Here is a 20,000-nt window from a genome sequence, read left to right as displayed (position 1 = left end):
AGGGCATTTAAGTGATTCAAGGACAACCAATTAAATAGTACAGTAAAATGGACATTTTAAATACTGAGCTCTTTTTCCCTAAATTGTGTTTGAAATATTACATATGATAAGAAAAATATATGACGATGATCTCTCCATATTCTACAAGGAAAGCACCATATTTACTAAATTCTTCACCACATATACTACTACAACATTATCATTTTGAACCTTTCACCTATTCTGTGCCAAAAGTACATTATCCCATACAATTCTAAGTGCACATCTTGTGGAGTATTTATCATCTTTAAGAAATCTACAACAAGAATAACAATGACAGATATCCTATGTTGTTGAAGAAGAATGGTAGCCATTTTGGAAAATGGCCACCAACGCTGACCAAGGCATAATCTTGAGTGGCTCAATATCCAGAATTGTTCAGAATATATCAGTTAACATGTGTACCAAGTTTGGTCCATTTATGAAAAACTAGCAATCATTTTGTTATGCAGCTGGACTAGAGGGACAAATTCATTTGGAACACAGTTTTCCCCAAAGGGTGTGTCCACACGACCGGGCAGTTCCTGACAAATAAAAATTGTTACCAGGACATGATGAGGAGAGCAAGGAGCACTGAAGATCTCATTAACGAGAACCTCACTGCTGTGTTTGATTGACCGTAGTTCTGGCAAGGAACGAAGACACTGACAGGCACATGATTTCAGAAGTAACATATTTGCTGTATAACTTCGTGCTGCTAGTTTTTAGCATTATTCCACTTAAATGAACTCTCCATAGTTATAGATCTTTAAAACTGTTGTAATCTTCCCAATTTTTGATTTGTCGTTACGTGGGGTCACCTTCCGTTTTCTTGAAAAGTGTAGTAATTATAATGCTTCATTATTGTTTTCTTTATTTTCTTTATGCTGCTTATCATGGCAATGATGTGATATCTGCTTGCATTGGATTGGTACCACTAACTAACTTTTGAGCCCCAAAGTTTGACCGAGTCGAGTGCCTGTGTAGACATAGGTTTTCAACTTTGTCCACCAGTCTTTGCTGGTGAACGAATAGAGACCCTGGAAGTAAGCAAGATCTGGTAGAACTTCTTTTTGCCAGATCCATGCCTTGGGATTTTGAGCTTCTGACATCATATCCGCTCATTCCTACCACCCTTTCATAGTATGGTAATGATGTTTACTTTAGGCAATAGTAGGTTTCCTTATGAATATTGTCCATACCCACTTAAATTACCATGTATTGAATTGATAGTTTTCTCATTGGAAATATACTACATAGTTATTATTATTTGATGAACGTTCATTCCATGTCGGCACACAGGAAATAAATTTTCTGAACCAGTTTCTTTCCCCATCCAAGTGCATGAGTCACAAGTCATATTCATCTAATAAAAAAAAAATAATGCAAATCATCTGAGATGCATAACTTATGGGACCATCCTTTGATTCACATAAGATTATTGTATATTATAACTAGTTTAATACGGGTCTTTAGTTTTGCATATATCTGAGAGTTGGATTCATTTAAGTTAGAATTAATTGAAACTGGATGTTTAGAAATGATTCAAATGTTATATTAGTGTTTTCTGCAGGAAATTTTAAGAAATTCTAATAAATGGAAACATTTTCAGACGATGTTATTCCATTAACCTCTCTCGGGATATTCCTTGACGTGAGCTATTGATTTCTCTGTGTATAATCATGAGATATTGAAATTTTATTAGTTTATTCCATAACACCTTATGACGTAATAAAACTAGCATCCATTTTATTTAGCAATGGTCCTTAAAATATTCTATGTAGTGTGAAATAATAACCCTCTTAGAAACTGATTCTAAATGGTTATATAATTGCCCTTCTGATAAAATAAAAATAACATTTCATTGAATGCTCGACGAACTAAAGCCCTAATCAATATATTCATTTTTAAAATATTTTTTTCTATCCACAAGGGTTGATAGTCCCTGAATTTTCAGCCAAGGCAAGACTGCAATTCTTAAAGTGTGGATAGATATTATGCTCCCACTGAGAGAGGACCTTCTGCCTGCCGCTGCTGCTGCTGCTCCTAAGCTGCCTCGACTGCTGACTCCCTGCTGCCTCCCCTGGGATTTTAACTGCTGCTGTTTGCTGCCTTTCCACGTAGCTGATATTTTCGGCTAAGATTCTCGGCTGAAATTTTCAGCTGCCTTGCAGAGATTGCCCCTGCCGCTGCCGTTTTCGCCAGGATACCTGCCTGTAGGGGCTGCCTTGTGCTACCCCTACTGTGTAGGCTGCTGTAGGGTGCCTTTCAGCGTCACTGTAAAGGGCCTTGCACTCAAATTTGGCTGACCTTTAGCCCCCCTTTTATAAGAAGACATCATTGACTTGCTAGGCTTTTGTCTCATACTATTCTAACCTTTCTCACTTACTAATAGATCCTCCTGTGGAAAATCCAGTAGCCATTGTGGTCTTAAAACTCTGGTTGAAGCAGACTCAGGGTCAAAAACTTTCCACTCTCGCCGCCTGTGGCAAGTGGCATAGGGCTGCTAGGCTTGGCACCTATAAGCTAAGGATAGGGATAGGTGCTAGATGATAGGATCTTGCTAACCTGACGTAGATAAGCCAGGAAAAAAAAAAACATAGTTTCAATAAAGTAATAGGAGTGTATTTTGTTTTATTTTACCCAAACCTCCCTACCTGCAGGAGTAGACTGCTGGGCCGTCTTAGTGCTTGGAAAGTAGTAAGGAGGCTCCCCAGCTGCTATTTGTGCACGTTAGTATTTAGATGAACAGAGAAAGTTTCTGTACTGCTCTACTAATAGGCTAGATAGGCCTCCCCCAATTAACCGTTCTGTTTCAGATTCAGTACCTTTCATCTTTCTAACTCATACTATAACTTTGTCTGGGGCCTTAGGGCTTAAAGGGTTGGACAACCCGACCAGACACACTGTCTGTCTTCCCCCCCCCCCCCCCCCATCTATGGACTTGGAAAGGAACTGATCATGGAAGAAATACAGGATATGGCTTGCGACCAACCGAACAGAAAAAGGGCCCAAGAAGACCTGGAACAATACACACAGTCACAAGAATGAACCCAAGTGACCAGGAAAAAGAAGCTGGCTAAGAGAAACTCTGCCCCTGCCCCTGCTGAAAGCAGACCTCAAAACACTGAAGGAAACCCAAACTCAACTGGAGGTAACAAAACATACTTCTTCAGAGTTTTAGCTGGCAACTCCTCTGAAGCTTTCAAGGCTATTGCAGCCTTTGAGCAAAAGCACAGAAAATTGAAAATAGTTGCAAAACCAAACAGGCAAGAGCAGTGAACCATCTCCACCAGGGATGCAAGAGCCCAGATTGCCCTGAGATGCACCTCAGATATTAAACTGCAGGAGCTCAGAGAGGAAGATAAAATCAAGAAGGCTGTTGTAGTGGGCTACCCCACTGACATGTTGGAAAGCCCTCTTACAAAACTGCCCAATATAACTGCGGCAGAACGAATGACCAACAAGGCTGGCTACCTAACCAAAGCCATCCTTGTGAGTTTTAAGGGACCTCACCCCAATAAAGTTGATCTGGGAATCTTTGGAAGTTTCTGGGTTAAGAAGTATTACCCAGATCCCCTAAGATGCTATAACTGTCAAAAATTGGCCACCACAAGGACCAGTGTCAAGTCAAAGTCCCAACTTGTGCGGTGTGCAGCCAAAGGCACCCTACCCATGATTGCATAGATAAGAAGGCGGCAGGTATCCCTACAACACCTAAATGCCCAAATTGCAAAAAGGGCTACACTGCAATGGCTTGGGGATGCCCTGAAAGGTAGAAAGGGTAATTGCTGCCCTTCTCAAGGAGAAAAGAGAAGAGCTGAGAGGAAGGATGGCTACCAAACCTCTACCAAGAAGGAGGTTTTATTCTCAAGAGGAACTTAAGAAAAACTCTAGAGCTAGGTCCTCCTCTAGAGCCCCAACTTCAACATCTCAGGCCCCAAAACCAAGGCTCAGAACCATCTTCATTAAAACCACAGTCCTAAGAGAAAAACTGACTGACCTAGTCACACAGGCTGTGGCTGGCAAAATCAATGCTGAAGCCATAGCAGCCAGCATTGAACAAGTCCTTATGGGTTTCATTTCCAAACACAAGGCCTCCCCCCCCCCTCTCATGCTGTCCAGGAGATCATCTCTCATACCACAAACTCCACACCTCCCACTCCATCCCCTCAATCATCCGTACCTTCCACGTCCGCCACACCAGACCCCACCCCTATCATCCCACTCACCCCATCCACCATCACTTCATCCACTCTCACCTCATCCACCTCATCCACCTCATCCTCTGAGGTCAAGGCAATTGCCTTTGCCACTAGGGACTCCAGACAATCCAGTTCAACTTACACACAGGAATAAGAGTCCTTAACTGAAACTCGGCTGGAGTAAGACCGAAAATGTCCTCCTTGATTGCAGTATGCAAAACAGAGGATATAGATGTAATCCTGTTACAAGAAACTTGTCTAACAACAGGAAAAAAACTCAGAATTGCAGGTTACAGTGCCTACACACACAGGCACAGACAAAGGCTTAGCTACACTAGTCAAAACAACTATACCAACAACAAGGTTACACAACCCAATTCCTTGCGGTACCAATGTAGGGACACTGGCAGTAACATTAACATTGCTGAAATAAAAAGTAGACATATACAACATATACAGAAAGATAAACAGGGAAGACACAGGAGTGCTGCAACTGACACAACTCTTTGTTCATGCAGAAAGAACTCCAACTCTTATGTGTGGGGATTTTAATGCACATCATCCTATATTATTATCCCCCTCAATAACAAACCCTTCAGGGGAACACATAGCCTTCGCCCTGGAAGAATCTGAAGGAGTCGCCCTTCTAAACACAGGGCAACCTTTGCTACAACCGCAATAAGACTTCTAACCAGATGGCGAGTGCACTCAACCCTGATTGGTGACCACTTTGCCACAGTAACAGAATTGGAGATACAACAATTACCTCCAATTCCGCCACCTCCACCAAGATGGAATCAAGACCTAGCAGACTGGGGCTGCTGTCAACTAGCCATAGAGGAATGGGCAGTAAGATATAATCCTCCAGAGGACATAGATTAACTAGAGAAAGACCTAGTTGATGCATTTCACAATGCAGCTAACAAAGCAATGCCCCTAAAGTCAGCAAGAGGTAACCACGCATACAAGGACTCCCGGTACTACTGCCCACAAGTCAGGAGACTAAAATCAAGACTAGATATGGTCACAAAAATATACAGAAAAAGATCCACAGTAGAAAACAGAGAACTACTACAAACAGTTAAAAATGAAACACAACAAAGAATCCATGAAATAAGAATAGAAAAATGGATGGAATAGTGTTCAAACTTATCACAGTACACAACATTCACAGAGCTATGGAAATGGCTAAACAGAGTAGCCGGAAAAAAGAACATGCCAATTACAGTACACCCACACCCACAAGAGGAGGCAGAAAGAATTGCAACAGTCTTTGCAAATAGAACATTATCAGATAATCTCTCCCCTGAAACCAGAATGTTGCAAGAGCAACTGGCGCCAGCCAGGTGGGAAGAGATCAACACAGCCTGCCTGCTACAGGATGACACAGACACCCCATACACAGTTGAGGAACTGAGAGCAGTACACAAGACAGGAAAAAACACTGCGCCAGGAGCAGACAGGATCACCTACACATGGGTCCAGCAGGAGAAACCGCATTCCTGAGGTTGATAAACAGAACACACCTTGAGCACACAAGGCCTCATGCCTGGAGGCAACAAGATACACAGCCAATCCCAAAGCCAAAGGATCCAGAAAATCCCAGACCAATAGCCTTAGTTTCCTGTGTGGAAAAGACAGGAGAAAAAATGGTCCTGAACAGAATGAAATACAAAATTAGCCCCCTACACAAGCAGCTATATGCATATCAAGAGGGAATTGAAACTTCTGAATGCATCACAGACGTTTTAAGCTGCATAAATCAAAAGAAAGCAACAATAGTCTTCATAGACTTTGAAAAAGCTTTTGAGCTTGCAAGCCCAGCAGCAATGCTACAATTAGTGGCCAGGAAAGGAGTTAAAGGTCACCTATTAACATGGACTAAAAACTATGTGCTAGGAAGACAAGCTAGAGTCAAATTCCAAGGAGTGACTTCAACCTTTCACGAATTGGAAAATGACACACCACAAGGAGGGATTCTCAACCCCCTCCTATTCAACATCCTCATGGAGAATATAGCCTCACTCCAACTCCCTGAAGCAGTAGACATATTCATCTATGTGGATGATGTATGTGTAATTGCTCGAGGACCAATCAGAATGGTCAGAATGCAAAGAGCACTTAATACCATCAGTCACAGGTCCAATGAGCTGGGACTGAAAATAAACATTGGCAAAAACAAGGCTATGGCTATCGAAACCCCAAACCCCCTGCACCCACTCACAATAGGAATGGAGGCCCTAGTGTGGGTGGACAGTTACACATACCTGGGAGTTGTAATAGATAATCAACTCACCTTCAAAGAGGAAGTCAAATATCTCAAAGAAAAAGCAAATGCTAGACTGGCAGCCATGAGTTACATGACTAAACTCAATGTCGGAGCAAATAAGCATGTTCAAAAGAAATACTATCTAGCCCGCTCCAGAGCGCTAGTGGAATATGCCGCTCCAACCCTAACAAACTTAACAGATACTCAAAAAGCCTCAATAGAGGTAATTCAAAACAATACCATGAGGCTCATGCTAGGAGCCCAAATATGGACAAGACTGTGCAACCTAAGGATGGAAACTGAACTACCATCCCTTGAAGACAGGGTTGCACTAAGAAATGCATCCACAGTTGCAAATATGTTCCTCTCAGACAGAGACTCTATAACCAAAAAGAGGGTGAGAGAGGAACTATCAAAGCACCCTGAGGTACAAACCCCAAGCTCCTATGGCAAAGACCATAGCCATAACATAAAGAGCCTGGGCCTAACTGAAGATATCATGCAGCAAAGTCCAGACTCAGCGCAGGATGCACTGCACATTCCACCTTGGAAGAAACAAGTAGCAACCTACAGATACACTAAGCTTCCAAGAGCAAAGGAAGATTGCACAATGGAGGAACTTAGAAATGCAGCTCAGGCAGCAATCCGCTTAGCAGAAACAATAGGGGCACAGATCTACTATACTGTCAGTACTGCAGAACCTGGAACCCAAACAGCAGGAGCTGAAGTTTTCTTCAACAACTTCACAGCCTGCTGGAGGACATCCAACAATGTCTCCACCATGCAGACAGAGCTTGTTGCAATAAAATAAGCACTATAATACTCTACTGAAAATAAGGAAGGACCAGTAGTCATACATACTGATTCAAGATCCTCAATGCAAGCCTTGCAATAGGAAACAAAATAAAGAAAACAAGGCCCTGCTAGCTGATATCAAATCACTTTTGTATCAGCACAATGAAAGAAATAGACAAATAACTCTAAACGGGATCCCAAGTCACATCGGGATGCCAGGAAATGAGAAGGCTGATGAACTAGCCAAAAGCACCAGACACATACAAAGTGTACAGGTGCACATACAGCCTACACTACAACAGATTAAAAACAAAGTAAAGTCACGTCTCAAAGACAATCTAATCAAGGAACTACACAAGTGGATAGGGAATGGCTCTCCCTCTGCCACATGGTACAAATGGGCTACGGAACTAGAGCCTCCACCCATAGACATATACACCCCAAGAGAGCAGGCTGTTTGTATACACAGGCTCAGACTGGGATACAAGGCTAACTGGGAAGTCCTAGAAAACATTCAAAGACCGTGTGATCACTGTGATGTCACCCCACAACAGGCCCTCCTGCCCTACCTACTAGAGTGTAGGGAAACAACACAGCTGAGAGGTGATCTATAGGTAGACACCAACTCACGACAGGCCTGGCAGGCCACGGCCACACTGGGAAAAGCAGTTGTTAAAAACATAGAGAGACAAACAATTGCTTTTAAGACTACCTTCGCCAAGGTAATGACCTCAAAATATTCATCTAACCATCTCATCCCCTCACAGTAAGGCTCCATTCACATCATCTTCTGTATTTTCTGAGCTAACTCTACTACTAAAAACTTCCTTTACTCCCTTGGGAGTAAAGGGTTGGACAACCCCACCTGCTACCTTTCCCTATTATGCAAAGGCCTTACACCCCATTTTTCTATCTACCACTATCCGTGACATGATGGCCCTCTCTCACTACCACCATCATCCTTACCCTATTCACAACAATCTCTACCACTGGAAACATTTCAAATTTCCCTATAAATGATCTACCTACCTTACAATTTACAGGTTACCTACGGACCGACCAAGGGAAAGGCCCGTGCCAACAAGAAGAGTTGGCTGTAATACACTACGACGACGACGCTTATTGAATTTTGGAAAAAAAGAATTCAAATGAGGTTAAATTAACCTTTTATGCATCCACTCGATTATCATATATTTCATTGAGAGAGAGAGAGAGAGAGAGAGAGAGAGAGAGAGAGAGAGAGAGAGAGAGAGAGAGAGAGAGAGAGAGAGAGAGAGAGAGAACGTTCAATAATTCAACTGCCTACCAGTCAAAGTCTGCGAATGTCGTTTTAGAGATACGATGTTGGGGTCACTATAAAAAGTAGTATTATTCATATGTGACACACAAACACAGCCAAACTCACGAGAAAATTAACTGCTTACCGCTGTTGCAAACTCTGGCGAGTCCTTCATTCTCCAATTCCAATAATCGGTGCAAAGCTGCGCCAAGCCGGGTGATAGGCCGTTGGTGGCTTGGTCATTACTCGATGACATTATTGATCAGGTACAGCTAAATGTGAGAAGAAAAACTAATAATAATGTAGAAAACACTTTTACATCTAAATAATGATAAATTCAATTGGTACTAATATATATATATATATATATATATATATATATATATATATATATATATATATATGTATGTATGTATGTATATATATATATATATATATATATATATATATATATATATATATATATAACAACAAATACAGCCGTTTTTAATCCACTACAGAACAAAAGCCTTAGAGAGCTTAGACAACTTTTCTGATTAGCGCAACTTGGTGATATTAATCCGCCGTATTTCTATCTCTTGTGAGGCCAACTATACTAATTTTTTTTTTAATGAGGCGCATTTACACCGACTCGCAGCGGAGCTCTTTTAGCCCCGAAAAGCTTCCTGCTCTCTGATTGGTTAGAATTATGTTGTACAACCAATCAGCGAGCAGGAAACTTTTCCGAGCTAAAAGGGCACCCCTGCGAGCCGGTGCAAATCTGCCACGCTGAAAAGAATTGACTATAATTCTACTGTCTGTGCTCAGCTGAAGGGGTTGTGATGAAAACAATGTCTGCACTATCAACGTTTTGCAAATCTTTTGTTAAACCTCGGTTCTTCGAAACAGTCATGCATTCCTGAATGAGTAACAACATCTATGCTAATAATTGGCTCTAATGTAATTTGAATGTTGTATGTGTTTGTGATTAAGAAAAATCTTCACGAATTTCTAATATAATAAAGACAACATGATGTAACTGTTAAAACATGTTGATATTAGTGTGGTGCAGCAAGACAATCCCTCACATGAAGGGGATTCTTGAAACCTATAGCGGAACATAATCCAAATGATTGTCATGTGCTAAGAAAGACTGGGAATTGTGCTATAGTAAAAATCTATATTGAATCAAAATAAAGTTAAACCCTTCTAATTAATCATTCCCTCTTGGCTATGTTTATTTCTGATTCAACATAATTTTATTATTCTATTCAGTAATCATTTTAGTATATGGTATGATATTTAATAACTTTTCTACCAGAAAATGTTACCAGTTAAGGTAATAGGATCAATGAAGAAAACTTATTCTTTATCCGTTATATTTTCATTAGTATTTATTAATACTACCAAAAGGATATAATTCTGATTTAGTATTTGGACTCTTGGAGACAACCAGGGAACTTAGTAGATCTTGAAGTTCCCGTTTCTCTTGATTAATTTGGGCCATTTTGGTCTAGCGCTGGGATTGGGAAGGCCACTCAAAGTAGAGGAACCCTCTCAGTTGGAGTGTGTAGCAAAAGATTAAAGAGGGTGAACAACAAGAAGGAAGAAAGGAACAAGGAACGGAGTTAAAGCATGTGGCTGAAAAGTGGGTGAAGGTAATGACTGATGGGATGCTACAAATGCCACGAAGTAATTCCTACACTTAATAAAAGATAAAAAAAAAGTAATGCCTACGGTGCACGGCATGAGGTGCACCGACTTCACTGTCCACCATACTGGATTGAAATGGGTGTATTTATCTTCCGTTTCCTTTGCCGATTCTCTTTTCAGTTTGTTGTACTACTCATAAGAGCCCTTTTCACAATTTGTCTCTATTTTCCTATTAAGGTATAGCATTTTGCCTTTCACCCTATGCACTAAATACTATATTTTGGGTGTGTTAGTGAAATTTCATAATGTGTTAAAGTATATAAGGTTGATTGTACATTAAAGCTCCGAGAAAAGGAAATTTCTACACAATAGCATGAAGTAGGAGGGAATAGAATCGAGGGCCGTTATTCTGTTAAAATCATTAGAAATGTTTGCTACGCAAATCCTTGCAGGAGAGTCTTTGGATGGCTGGTGAATGACAGTTGACGCTAAATTAGACTACATAGGTTTTACATAACTGAAAAAACGTTATTAATGTGAACTTTTAATTCATGGTAAAGGGAATTAAAGGTGGTTTGAGAAATGAAAGGGAGGACCAGAAAGAAGAGTAACCAATTGAGTACAATTTAACCATAAAAGAAACACTTTCTGGTACAACTCAGGAACATAAATGGTGGTCTACCCTTAAATCTGCACTCTTTGGTGTAGATGCAACAGTTCCTCCTTTACTTAAACCAGATGGCTCAGTCACTCACTGTCCAAAGGAAAAGGCAACCCTTTTGGCTGATGTTTTTGACAGTAAACAGAGTAATGAAAAACTTGAACTTCCTCATTCCTGTTTTCTTGAGGCTAAACTAACTAGTTTAGCTTTTCGATCTCGTGAGATTAAAGCTCTGTTGGTGGACCTTGATGCTTATGGAGGTGTAGACCCAAATGGTATTTTTCCTTTGTTTTTTATAGACAGCAGATTTCTTAGCTCCAAAGTTATCTGTTATTTTGCGCAAGTTACCAAGAAGAGGAGCTTTTAGCACTAGTTGGAGAATTGGTAATGTTACTCCTCTATGTAAATTTGTTTGTGGTAGCTCAAGTCCCACTGATTACCGCCCAATTTCCATAACTCCCATATTATCTAAAGTTTTTGAACGTCTTCTGGCAAAACGTCTTAATAGGTTTGCTGAAGGTAATCATCTACTCCCTAGTTTGCAATTTGGTTTTCGTAAAGGCCTTGGAGCATGTGATGCCCTTCTTACAATCTCCAATGCTGTACAAAAATCCCTTGATTGTGGTCGGGAAGTTCGTATGATTGGCCTTGATTTTAGTGCTGCCTTTGACCGTGTTAATCATGAGGCCCTTGTTTTCAAACAGAAACAGTTGGGAGTGGGTGGGTCGTTTCTTAGCATTATTATTGATTTTTTAAGTAATAGATCTCAAAGAGTTGCTGTTGATGGGCACCATAGTGATTATAGGAATGTGATATCCGGTGTTCCACAGGGTAGTGTTCTTGGCCCATTACTTTTCATACTACATACACATAACATGTGGTTTGGCCTAGAAAACAAGCTTGTTGCATATGCAGATGATGCTACTCTCTTTGCATCAATTCCATCCCCTGAATGTAGATCTAGGGTTGGTGAATCCCTTAATAGAGATTTAGCTGGAATTAGTGCATGGTGCAAATTATGGGGTATGAAGTTGAATCCTAACAAAACTTAAAGTATGATTGTAAGTAGGTCAAGGACGGTGGCTCCTCAACATCCGGATCTCAGTATTGATAATGTTTCTTTAAATATGTATGACTTTCAAAATTTTAGGTGTGATTCTCGACAGTAAATTTACTTTTGAGAAACATATAAGGTCTGTGTCTTCTTCAAATGCACAAAAAATAGGCTTATTGAGAAAGTCTTTCAAGATTTTCGGTGATCAATCTATTCTGAAGAAGTGTTTTAATTCTTTCATTCTATCTTGTTTTGAGTATTGTTCTCCTGTCTGGTGTTCAGCTGCTGATTCTCATCTTAATTTGTTGGACAGAAACTTACGGTCTATTAAATTTCTTATTCCTGATCTAGATATAAATCTCTGGCACCGTCGTTCAATTAGTTCATTATGCATGTTGCATAAGATTTTTCATAACTCTGACCATCCTTTACATTCAGATCTCCCTGGACAATTCTATCCTGTTCGTAATACTAGGCAGGCAGTTAATTCTAATAGCCAGGCCTTCTCCATCACGAGGCTCAATACTACGCAGTTTTATTCCAGCTGTGATCAAGTTGTGGAATGATCTTCCTAATCGGGTGTTTGAATCAGTAGAACTTCAAAAGTTCAAAGTTGGAGCAAATGCTTTTTTGTTGACCAGGCGGACATGAGTCTTTTTATAGTCTATTTATGACATACTTGTTTTTGATGTTGTTAATAGTTTATATATGACATGTCTGTTTTGACGTTGTTACTTATTTTAGAATGATTTATTGTTAATTTGTTCTATTCATATATTTATTTCCTTGTTTCCTTTCCTCACTGGGCTATTTTTCCCTGTTGGAGCCCCTGGGCTTATAGCATCTTGCTGTTCCAACTAAGGTTATAGCTTGGATAGTAATAATAATAATAATGATAATAATAATAATAATAATAGTTATCATAGAGATATTATTGATGTCTTAGAGAACATTTCCTAGTTATAATAATAATGAATATGAAATTAGCATATCCACAGACGAACATCACTAACGATGTTATTGTTTCATAAAGGAAAAGCATAATTGTTTATAATTTTGGTTAGCACTTTATTCATTATTACAACCTTTCTAAGTTAAGAACAGCGCCAAAGAATATCAAAATGCTTTCATGGATTTTAGAGTAGAGTAAAAGAAAGAGATTATTGGGAACTTCAGGCATCAGCATCTGAATTTGATACCAGAAAAAAATAGCAAAAAATATATTCATAATAAGATTCACCTCTAATACCACTTTTACATTATACCAACGGTCGAAACATCCTTAGGTCATTTTTTTAGAGTTCTATTCTCTCTCTCTCTCTCTCTCTCTCTCTCTCTCTCTCTCTCTCTATATATATATATATATTTTTGGGCTCAAGCCATGTCGTCCTGATGGAAGTTCCTATAGGGTAGCTTCCTAGGGTATATTACAACTACGGTGATATTCCCAGAGAATTTACCTTAAGGTACCAGAATTCTAACTCCTGGAGCGAGTATCCCTCGTGAAAGGGATATCGCGACATATCAGAGGACGTATTCTAGACACGTCACATGGCAATCTACTACCTGAATAGAGATTCGTCTCGTAGGAGGGAGATTGACGAGATACGAATTCGGGAAAGAAAAAGGGGGGAGCCGCTCCCAAGGCTTCCCAATCCCCCGATTCGTATGCGTGCCTGGCGCCAATCCTGGCGCCATCTGTATTCCTTTTTGCGTAGCTTAACAACTCGGTGTTTTTTCCTGTTTTTCTCGCAAATCTTGGATTTATTCAGCTTTTCATGGCTTCTTCGTCTTCGTTGACCTCGGATAAGTTGAGTATAGTGTCTGTTATGTATAAATGTAGGCTCTTGGTAAAATTTTGAGTGATTAATAGGATTAATCTTTGATACAAGAGCCGTAGCCTACCAGAGGTGTCCTGGACACTGTCACTCGCTAGGTATAAATTAGTTACTCAGAGTGACATTCATGGCTGTTTTGCTTAATAAAATTTAGCTATTTAGCTTTACATAGGATTTCCTTTCGTGCTTAGTATTATTTGGCGAAGTATTCGCCATTCTGGCCTACGCTAGGCCATGTAGCCTAGTCGTTTGGTCCTAGTACTTAATGCATGATTATGGTTTTTCCGAGTGTAATTAAAATTTTATTGAAGCTTTAGGCTATATTTTATACATGTTAGACTGTGTGGAATATTTCCAAGATTGTATACGTGAGAGTTTCGGTGAATTAGGTAATCGATTCTCTTGGTGCCTAGGCTAATTGCTTATGGAGCCTTAGTATACTTTATCATACTCCCCGGTTGCTTTCTTTTCTTCGGAGAAGGTATGCAATCCCTTTCCCTCTGTTTAAGCCTTGGGCTTATCCCTAAGTGGTTTTTTCCGAATTTATTTTCGATAAAACTATACTAGGGTGTTACTGTACCTTCCTGTTCCAGCAGAGTCTGGTTCAAAGAGGGTCAGAACAACAGAGTTTTTAGTCTGAGTCCGTGTTGTTTGGCTTGGGGCAGAGTCTCCCTCGCTGACCTAACACTTACAAAGGGAGCTGAGCTCCCTTAGGTCACTGTCGAAGGTTTCTGTAGTTATGATTCCTTCTTGTGTGATCGACCAGACTAAGTCCTGTTGCTGTTCTCGGGGAGGATAAATCTTCCCTTGGGAGTTGCAACGCCTTCCTTGCTTTGGTGCTCTGGAAGCTGGCAGGTATTATACTACTGCGCTGGCCCTTTCCCTTAGATCTCCCTTAGGCTAAGACAGAGTTCTTGGCTACGGGTGATCTGTCACTAAAGCAAGGTTGGCAGGACCCTCTTGTCCCTTCCCCCTCTATCTCCGTAATGGCCTAGCCATTACTGTACTGTACCTTGCCGGCCGGCAGAGCTGGCCGGCAGGGGTATTACTGTACCATATGTCATTCTACTTCTGGACCTAGTATAGGTTGGGATTTGGATTGACTAAGCCCATTGCCGGCCGGCAGAGACGCTGGACGGCAAGGGTCTTATGTTTTCGAGTGCTGCCCGGACCTCTCTTGGTCCCTCATCCATGCCTGCCGGCAGAGCCGGACGGCATTGGTCAAGGAAGCCTGAATTAAGTTTCTCCCCTTCCTTATATGCACTCTTTCGGTTGCCGGGCTGGGGGGGGGTTGTGTACACTCTTATCCCGGCATCCATTCTATTTTCTTCTAGTGCTGTACCTGTCCCGGCAGCCGGCCTATGAGGCCGGCTGCCGGCCTATGAGGCCGGCAGCCGGGCAGGGGTAGTCTTCTGGTTCTTTTGCTGCCGGCTGGCATCGGTCTTGTACCTTTGCCGGCCGGCTTATGTCAGTCCTTGTCTGCCGGTCACCAAGAGTGTGGCCGGCAGCTGGGTACTACCTTGTGTAGTTGCTGGCCGGCAATCATTGCCGGCCAACACTGGCTGTTGCTGGCCGGCAGCTGCTGCCGCCGGCACAGGCATTTGAACCAGAGGGCTGCCGCCCTCTAGCTGTTAAGTAGTATACTTTAAAGCTAATTGTGGTGTGTGCCGGCCGGCAAAGGCAGGCCGGCACACATCCTCCTATACTGTACTAGTATTCTTCTGTATAGCATATACAGTAAGAAGAAAACTATAGTAAAAGTTTAGGTACAGCACTGTATCTTCTAACACTATTGTGTTTTCTTACACAGCCCTTTGTTGTTGCCCTCAGACAGGAAGCAGAGTTCTTCCCCGTCTATTATCCAGGATTTTTAAAATCATTGCCTAGGTGTGAGCTCCACCTGTTTCCTATGGAAACCTTGCATTGGTTACTCTAGTAGAGATAAACCATTTTTTGATTTTATTATCTGGAAGGCTGCAACAATGGGTTGTGAGGGAAACACAAGTGTGTGTCTTTCATTTATGAATTGTTATGCTATACTATGCATATCCAGTGATACATAGTTCACTTGATACTCATGGAAATTTCTTCTCTTTACAGAAGAACACTCCGAAGTGGGGAAGTGCTTTCTGCAATGTCAGCAGCAAGAACCTCTGCGGACATGAGTTTTGTAGGAGACACGCAGCATACGCTGTCTCCAAGGATGATCTCCGGTATTGGGACCCTCAGGTATGTACTGTGTGCACTAACCTGATTAATGAGACATTTAAATAGCTAGGAAGAAGCTTCGTACCTGGGTAAGGGGCTTCCAAAAGTACACTTCTGGCCCTTATCTTCCAAGTAAGAAGATGAGGGCGTATCTTTTCCCTAAGGCATCAGCTGAGGCAGTGATTCCCCAGCCTCAAGAGGAGATCCCCTAAGTTCAGATCCAGGTGGATGCTGAAGTCGCGGTCGCGATGCAAGACATCCAGCTAAATGACAGGATATCTGATGTGGACGGGTGTCAGGAGGAAGACCTCCTTGCAGAAGCCCAGGATGAAGTTCAAGTCCCTCTACATCGGCCGGTCTCCCAGTAGAGCTGGGACAGGCCCTCTCTTCTATTATTGGAATGATCCAACAAATGCAGAAGGAGAATCAGGAGAAGGCGGCTGCAATGGAACTGCGAATGCAGTTCCTTGCAGAATCACATGGGCCCCAGAAAAGCTCAATGTGAAAGACCTTCCTTTGTGCTCGGATGCTAACCCATGGAGGTATGCTGAGCACATGTCGATGACGACTGGAAAGATCGTCATCTCGGATATGCTGGGCTCAGTTCCCCTGGAGGGTGGAATTCTGGCCCAGCAAGGCACCATATCCGGACTGTTATGTCCGGCTGAGGAAGGAACCAGCTTCAAAGGAGGAGGCAGAGCCGAAGGAGGTCATAGTGATGACCATGCTAAGGCTCAAGCTCTACTTTCATCTTCGATGAAAGAGAGGGGCTTCTCTAACTCAAAGGTAGCTGCATTGAATAGGAAGCTCCCTTCCTTTGTGTCCTCGCCTACTAGAGCCTTCCCCCTTTTTACAGAAAGGGTTTCTGGCTGTACTAAAAGCAATCGAGGCCGGCAAGTCTTGCCCCTCCCTAGAGGAGTGTAAACCCTTGTCGCTGGCCCTGCCTATGGACCACAAAGATTGGAAGGACGTCCATCTTACGTTCTAAGTGGAAAGTTGGAGGCTGATATTGCCGGACGTCAGTTCGGCAAGGAACCCCCTAAGCTGTCTGACTTTCTTTTGCGAAGTGAGCTCGATACAAAAGAAAGACTGACTGCCTCAATGTCTCTTCAGACTACTCTCGAGACGATGGCAAGTGACCCCAAGGTCCATGAAATGTTCATGGTAGTGGCCAAGCCTCATCTGGCCACAGTGACGAAGGACCTTTATGGCTTCGTCAAGGCAAGGAGAGCTTGTAGGGAGTTCGTGTTTACCTCGGCTACAGTGAGGCACGAGCTAAAGAAACTAATCTCCTCCAACATTTGGGGAAAAGACCTTTTTCCCTACCGACTTGGTCAAAGAAGTTTTTGATAAAGCCACCTTGGAGAATAGAAACCTTCTCCAGAAGTGGGACCTGGCTATCAAAAGAAAGTCTTCCCCGGATGAAGGTCCTCAACCAAAGAGGAAGACTATGAGGACTAGGCTACCGTCTCGGCCAGCCAAGCCTCTTAGACAGCAACAGCAACTGCAATTGCCATTGCCCCCAGTGCCCCAGATCGTGGCACAAACCCCGACCACCTTTCAGTGGGTACCCCAGGCCGTGTCGACACAGTCCACGGCATTCACCCCAGCGTTCGAAGGGCAGTCTACTTCCTTCCGAGCAAAGCCTAGAGGAGCAACCAGAGGCTCGTCTAGACGCCCCTCAAGGGGAAGGGGATTCAGGGGTGGTCGTGGTCAGGAAGGCAAGACCTCAGGACGGCAGTCCAAGTGAGGTGATACCGGTAGGAGGGAGACTTCTGAAATTTCGGGATCGGTGGACCTTCGATCCCTGGGCCCACAGCCTACTCAAGAATGGATTGGGCGGGAGCTGGTACAGCACTCCACCCCCGTACCTTCGGTTTTTTCCAACACTCCACCCCCGTTATGGAGGAGTACGTTCAAGAACGGTTGGAGAAAAAGGGTGAAGCCCATCAATTTCTAAGGGAGGCTGTTTTGTGTTCCCAAGAAAGACTCGGAAAAGCTCAGAGTCATTCTGGACTTGTCGCCACTTAACAAGTTCATAGTGAATTGCAAATTCAAAATGCTAACACTGCAACACATAAGGACCTTACTGCCCAAGAGGGCATATTCCGTCTCTATAGACTTGTCAGATGCCTACTGGCACATTCCAATTAGCCATCGACTCTCCCCCTACCTAGGGTTCAGGCTACAGCGAAGACTACACGCCTTCGGAGCCATGCCATTCGGGCTAAACATAGCCCCAAGGATTTTTACGAAGCTTGCGAGCGTAGCTCTCAAACAATTTCGCCTAAAGGGAATTCAGGTAGTAGCCTACCTGGACGACTGGTTGGTGTGGGCAGCATCCGAGACAGAATGCTTGCAAGCTTCCAGTCAGTGATCCAGTTCCTAGAGTACCTAGGCTTCAAGATCAACAGAAAAAGTCTCGACTTTCTCCATCTCAAAAGTTCCAGTGGCTAAGATCCACTGGGACCTTTTGTCACACCGTTTCTCCACCCCAGCGAAGAAAAGGAAGGAGATAGCGGGTTCTGTCAAGAGACTTCAAGATTCCGAAAGGATATCAAGACACGAGCAGGAGAGAGTACTGCGCTCTCTCCAGTTTGCTTCGGTGACAGACCCAGTGCTAAGAGCACAGCTAAAGGATGCAATCGGAGTTTGGAGAAGTTATGCATCAAACGCGTGAAGAGATCTGAGAAGACCAGCCGCTTCGGCTAAGTACTCTTCTCAGGCCTTGGTCCCAAGCCAGACATCTAAAGAAGTCAGGTTCTTCTTCAGCCACCTCCCCCGTCGGTGACGATTCACTCAGACGCCTCAAAGGAGGGATGGGGAGGTCACTCTCATCGGAAAAAAGTCCAGGGGACTTGGTCCAGGCTATTCAAGACCTTTCTCATAAAACTTTCTAGAAGCTAGGGCAGTGCTCCTTACCTTAAAGAAAGTCTCCCCGCGTCATTCGTTCCACAGAAAGTGGTAATAGACAGCGAGGTAGTTGTAAGATACTTGAATCGACAAGGATCGAGGTCACCACCTCTCAACCAGGTGATGTTGGCCGTCTTCCGATTGGCGGAAAAGAAGAAGTGGTACCTGTCGGCAGTTCACCTTCAAGGAGTCCGCAATGTGACAGCGGACGCTCTATCCAGGTTCACACCGATAGAGTCGGAATGGTCCTTAGACGCAGGATCATTCTCCTTCATTCTGAATCAGTCCCAGAACTGCAGATAGACCTCTTTGCGACGAAAGACAACAAGAAGTTGCCCCTGTACGTGCCCCGTACGAGGACCCCTTAGCGGAAGCAGTGGACGCGATGTCCCTCGACTGGAACAGATGGTCCAAGATTTATCTGTTCCCTCCTCACAACCTTCTGTTGAGGGTCCTCAACAAACTGAGATCCTTCAAAGGGTAGCGGCAATAGTGGCCCACAAGTGGCCGAACAGCGTGTGGTTCCTCCTGGCATTGGAACTGTAGCTGAAGTTTGTACCACTACCAGATCCAGTTCTGACCCAGCGAGTCCAGAAGTCAACTGTCTGCGCTTCATTACAGAAAACCCGGACCCTGCAGTTCATGATTTTCTCTCCCTAGCGGTGAGAAAGCGTTTCGGGATTTCGAAAGCCATTATAGACTTCCTTGAGGAATATAAATGCAAATCTACTAGAAGGCAATATGAGTCATCTTGGAGAAAATGGGTGGCCTTTTGTCAAGGCGAAGATTCCGCAGGAGATCTTGACAGACTTCTGCTTATCTTTTTTCCCCACCTCCATGGTCAAGGGTTGGCAGCGAACACGATTTCAGCGTGTAAGTCTGCTTTGACAAGACCCATTCTATATGCCTTCCAGGTCGACCTAGGTAACGAGATCTTTAATAAAGTCCCGAAAGCCTGTGCTAGGCTCAGACCTTCAGCACCTCCAAAGCCCATTTCATGGTCTTTAGACAAGTTCTTCATTTCGCTTCTCTGTTGAGCAATGAAGAATGTGCGTTAAAGGATTTGACACAAAAAGTTATTTTCCTAATTTGCACTCGCGTCCGGGGCCAGGGTTAGTGAAATTGTAG

General features: G+C 42.9%; 1 protein-coding gene across 1 annotated transcript in view; it reads right to left on the bottom strand.

The window, feature by feature from the left end:
- Window positions 1-20,000, bottom strand: part of LOC137639120 (uncharacterized) — a 66,354-nt gene that overhangs the window by 30,025 nt on the left and 16,329 nt on the right. The window contains exon 2 of the mRNA XM_068371434.1: window positions 8,712-8,838. Within this exon, the coding sequence (XP_068227535.1) occupies window positions 8,712-8,822 (111 nt within the window). The 5' untranslated portion in view covers window positions 8,823-8,838. The remainder of the gene's footprint in view (window positions 1-8,711; window positions 8,839-20,000) is intronic.

The sequence above is a fragment of the Palaemon carinicauda genome, chromosome 4, assembly GCF_036898095.1.
Source record: "Palaemon carinicauda isolate YSFRI2023 chromosome 4, ASM3689809v2, whole genome shotgun sequence".
NCBI lineage: Eukaryota > Metazoa > Arthropoda > Malacostraca > Decapoda > Palaemonidae > Palaemon > Palaemon carinicauda.
Note: the sequence above shows the minus strand (reverse complement) of the source record. Positions and strands in the feature narration are given on the sequence as shown.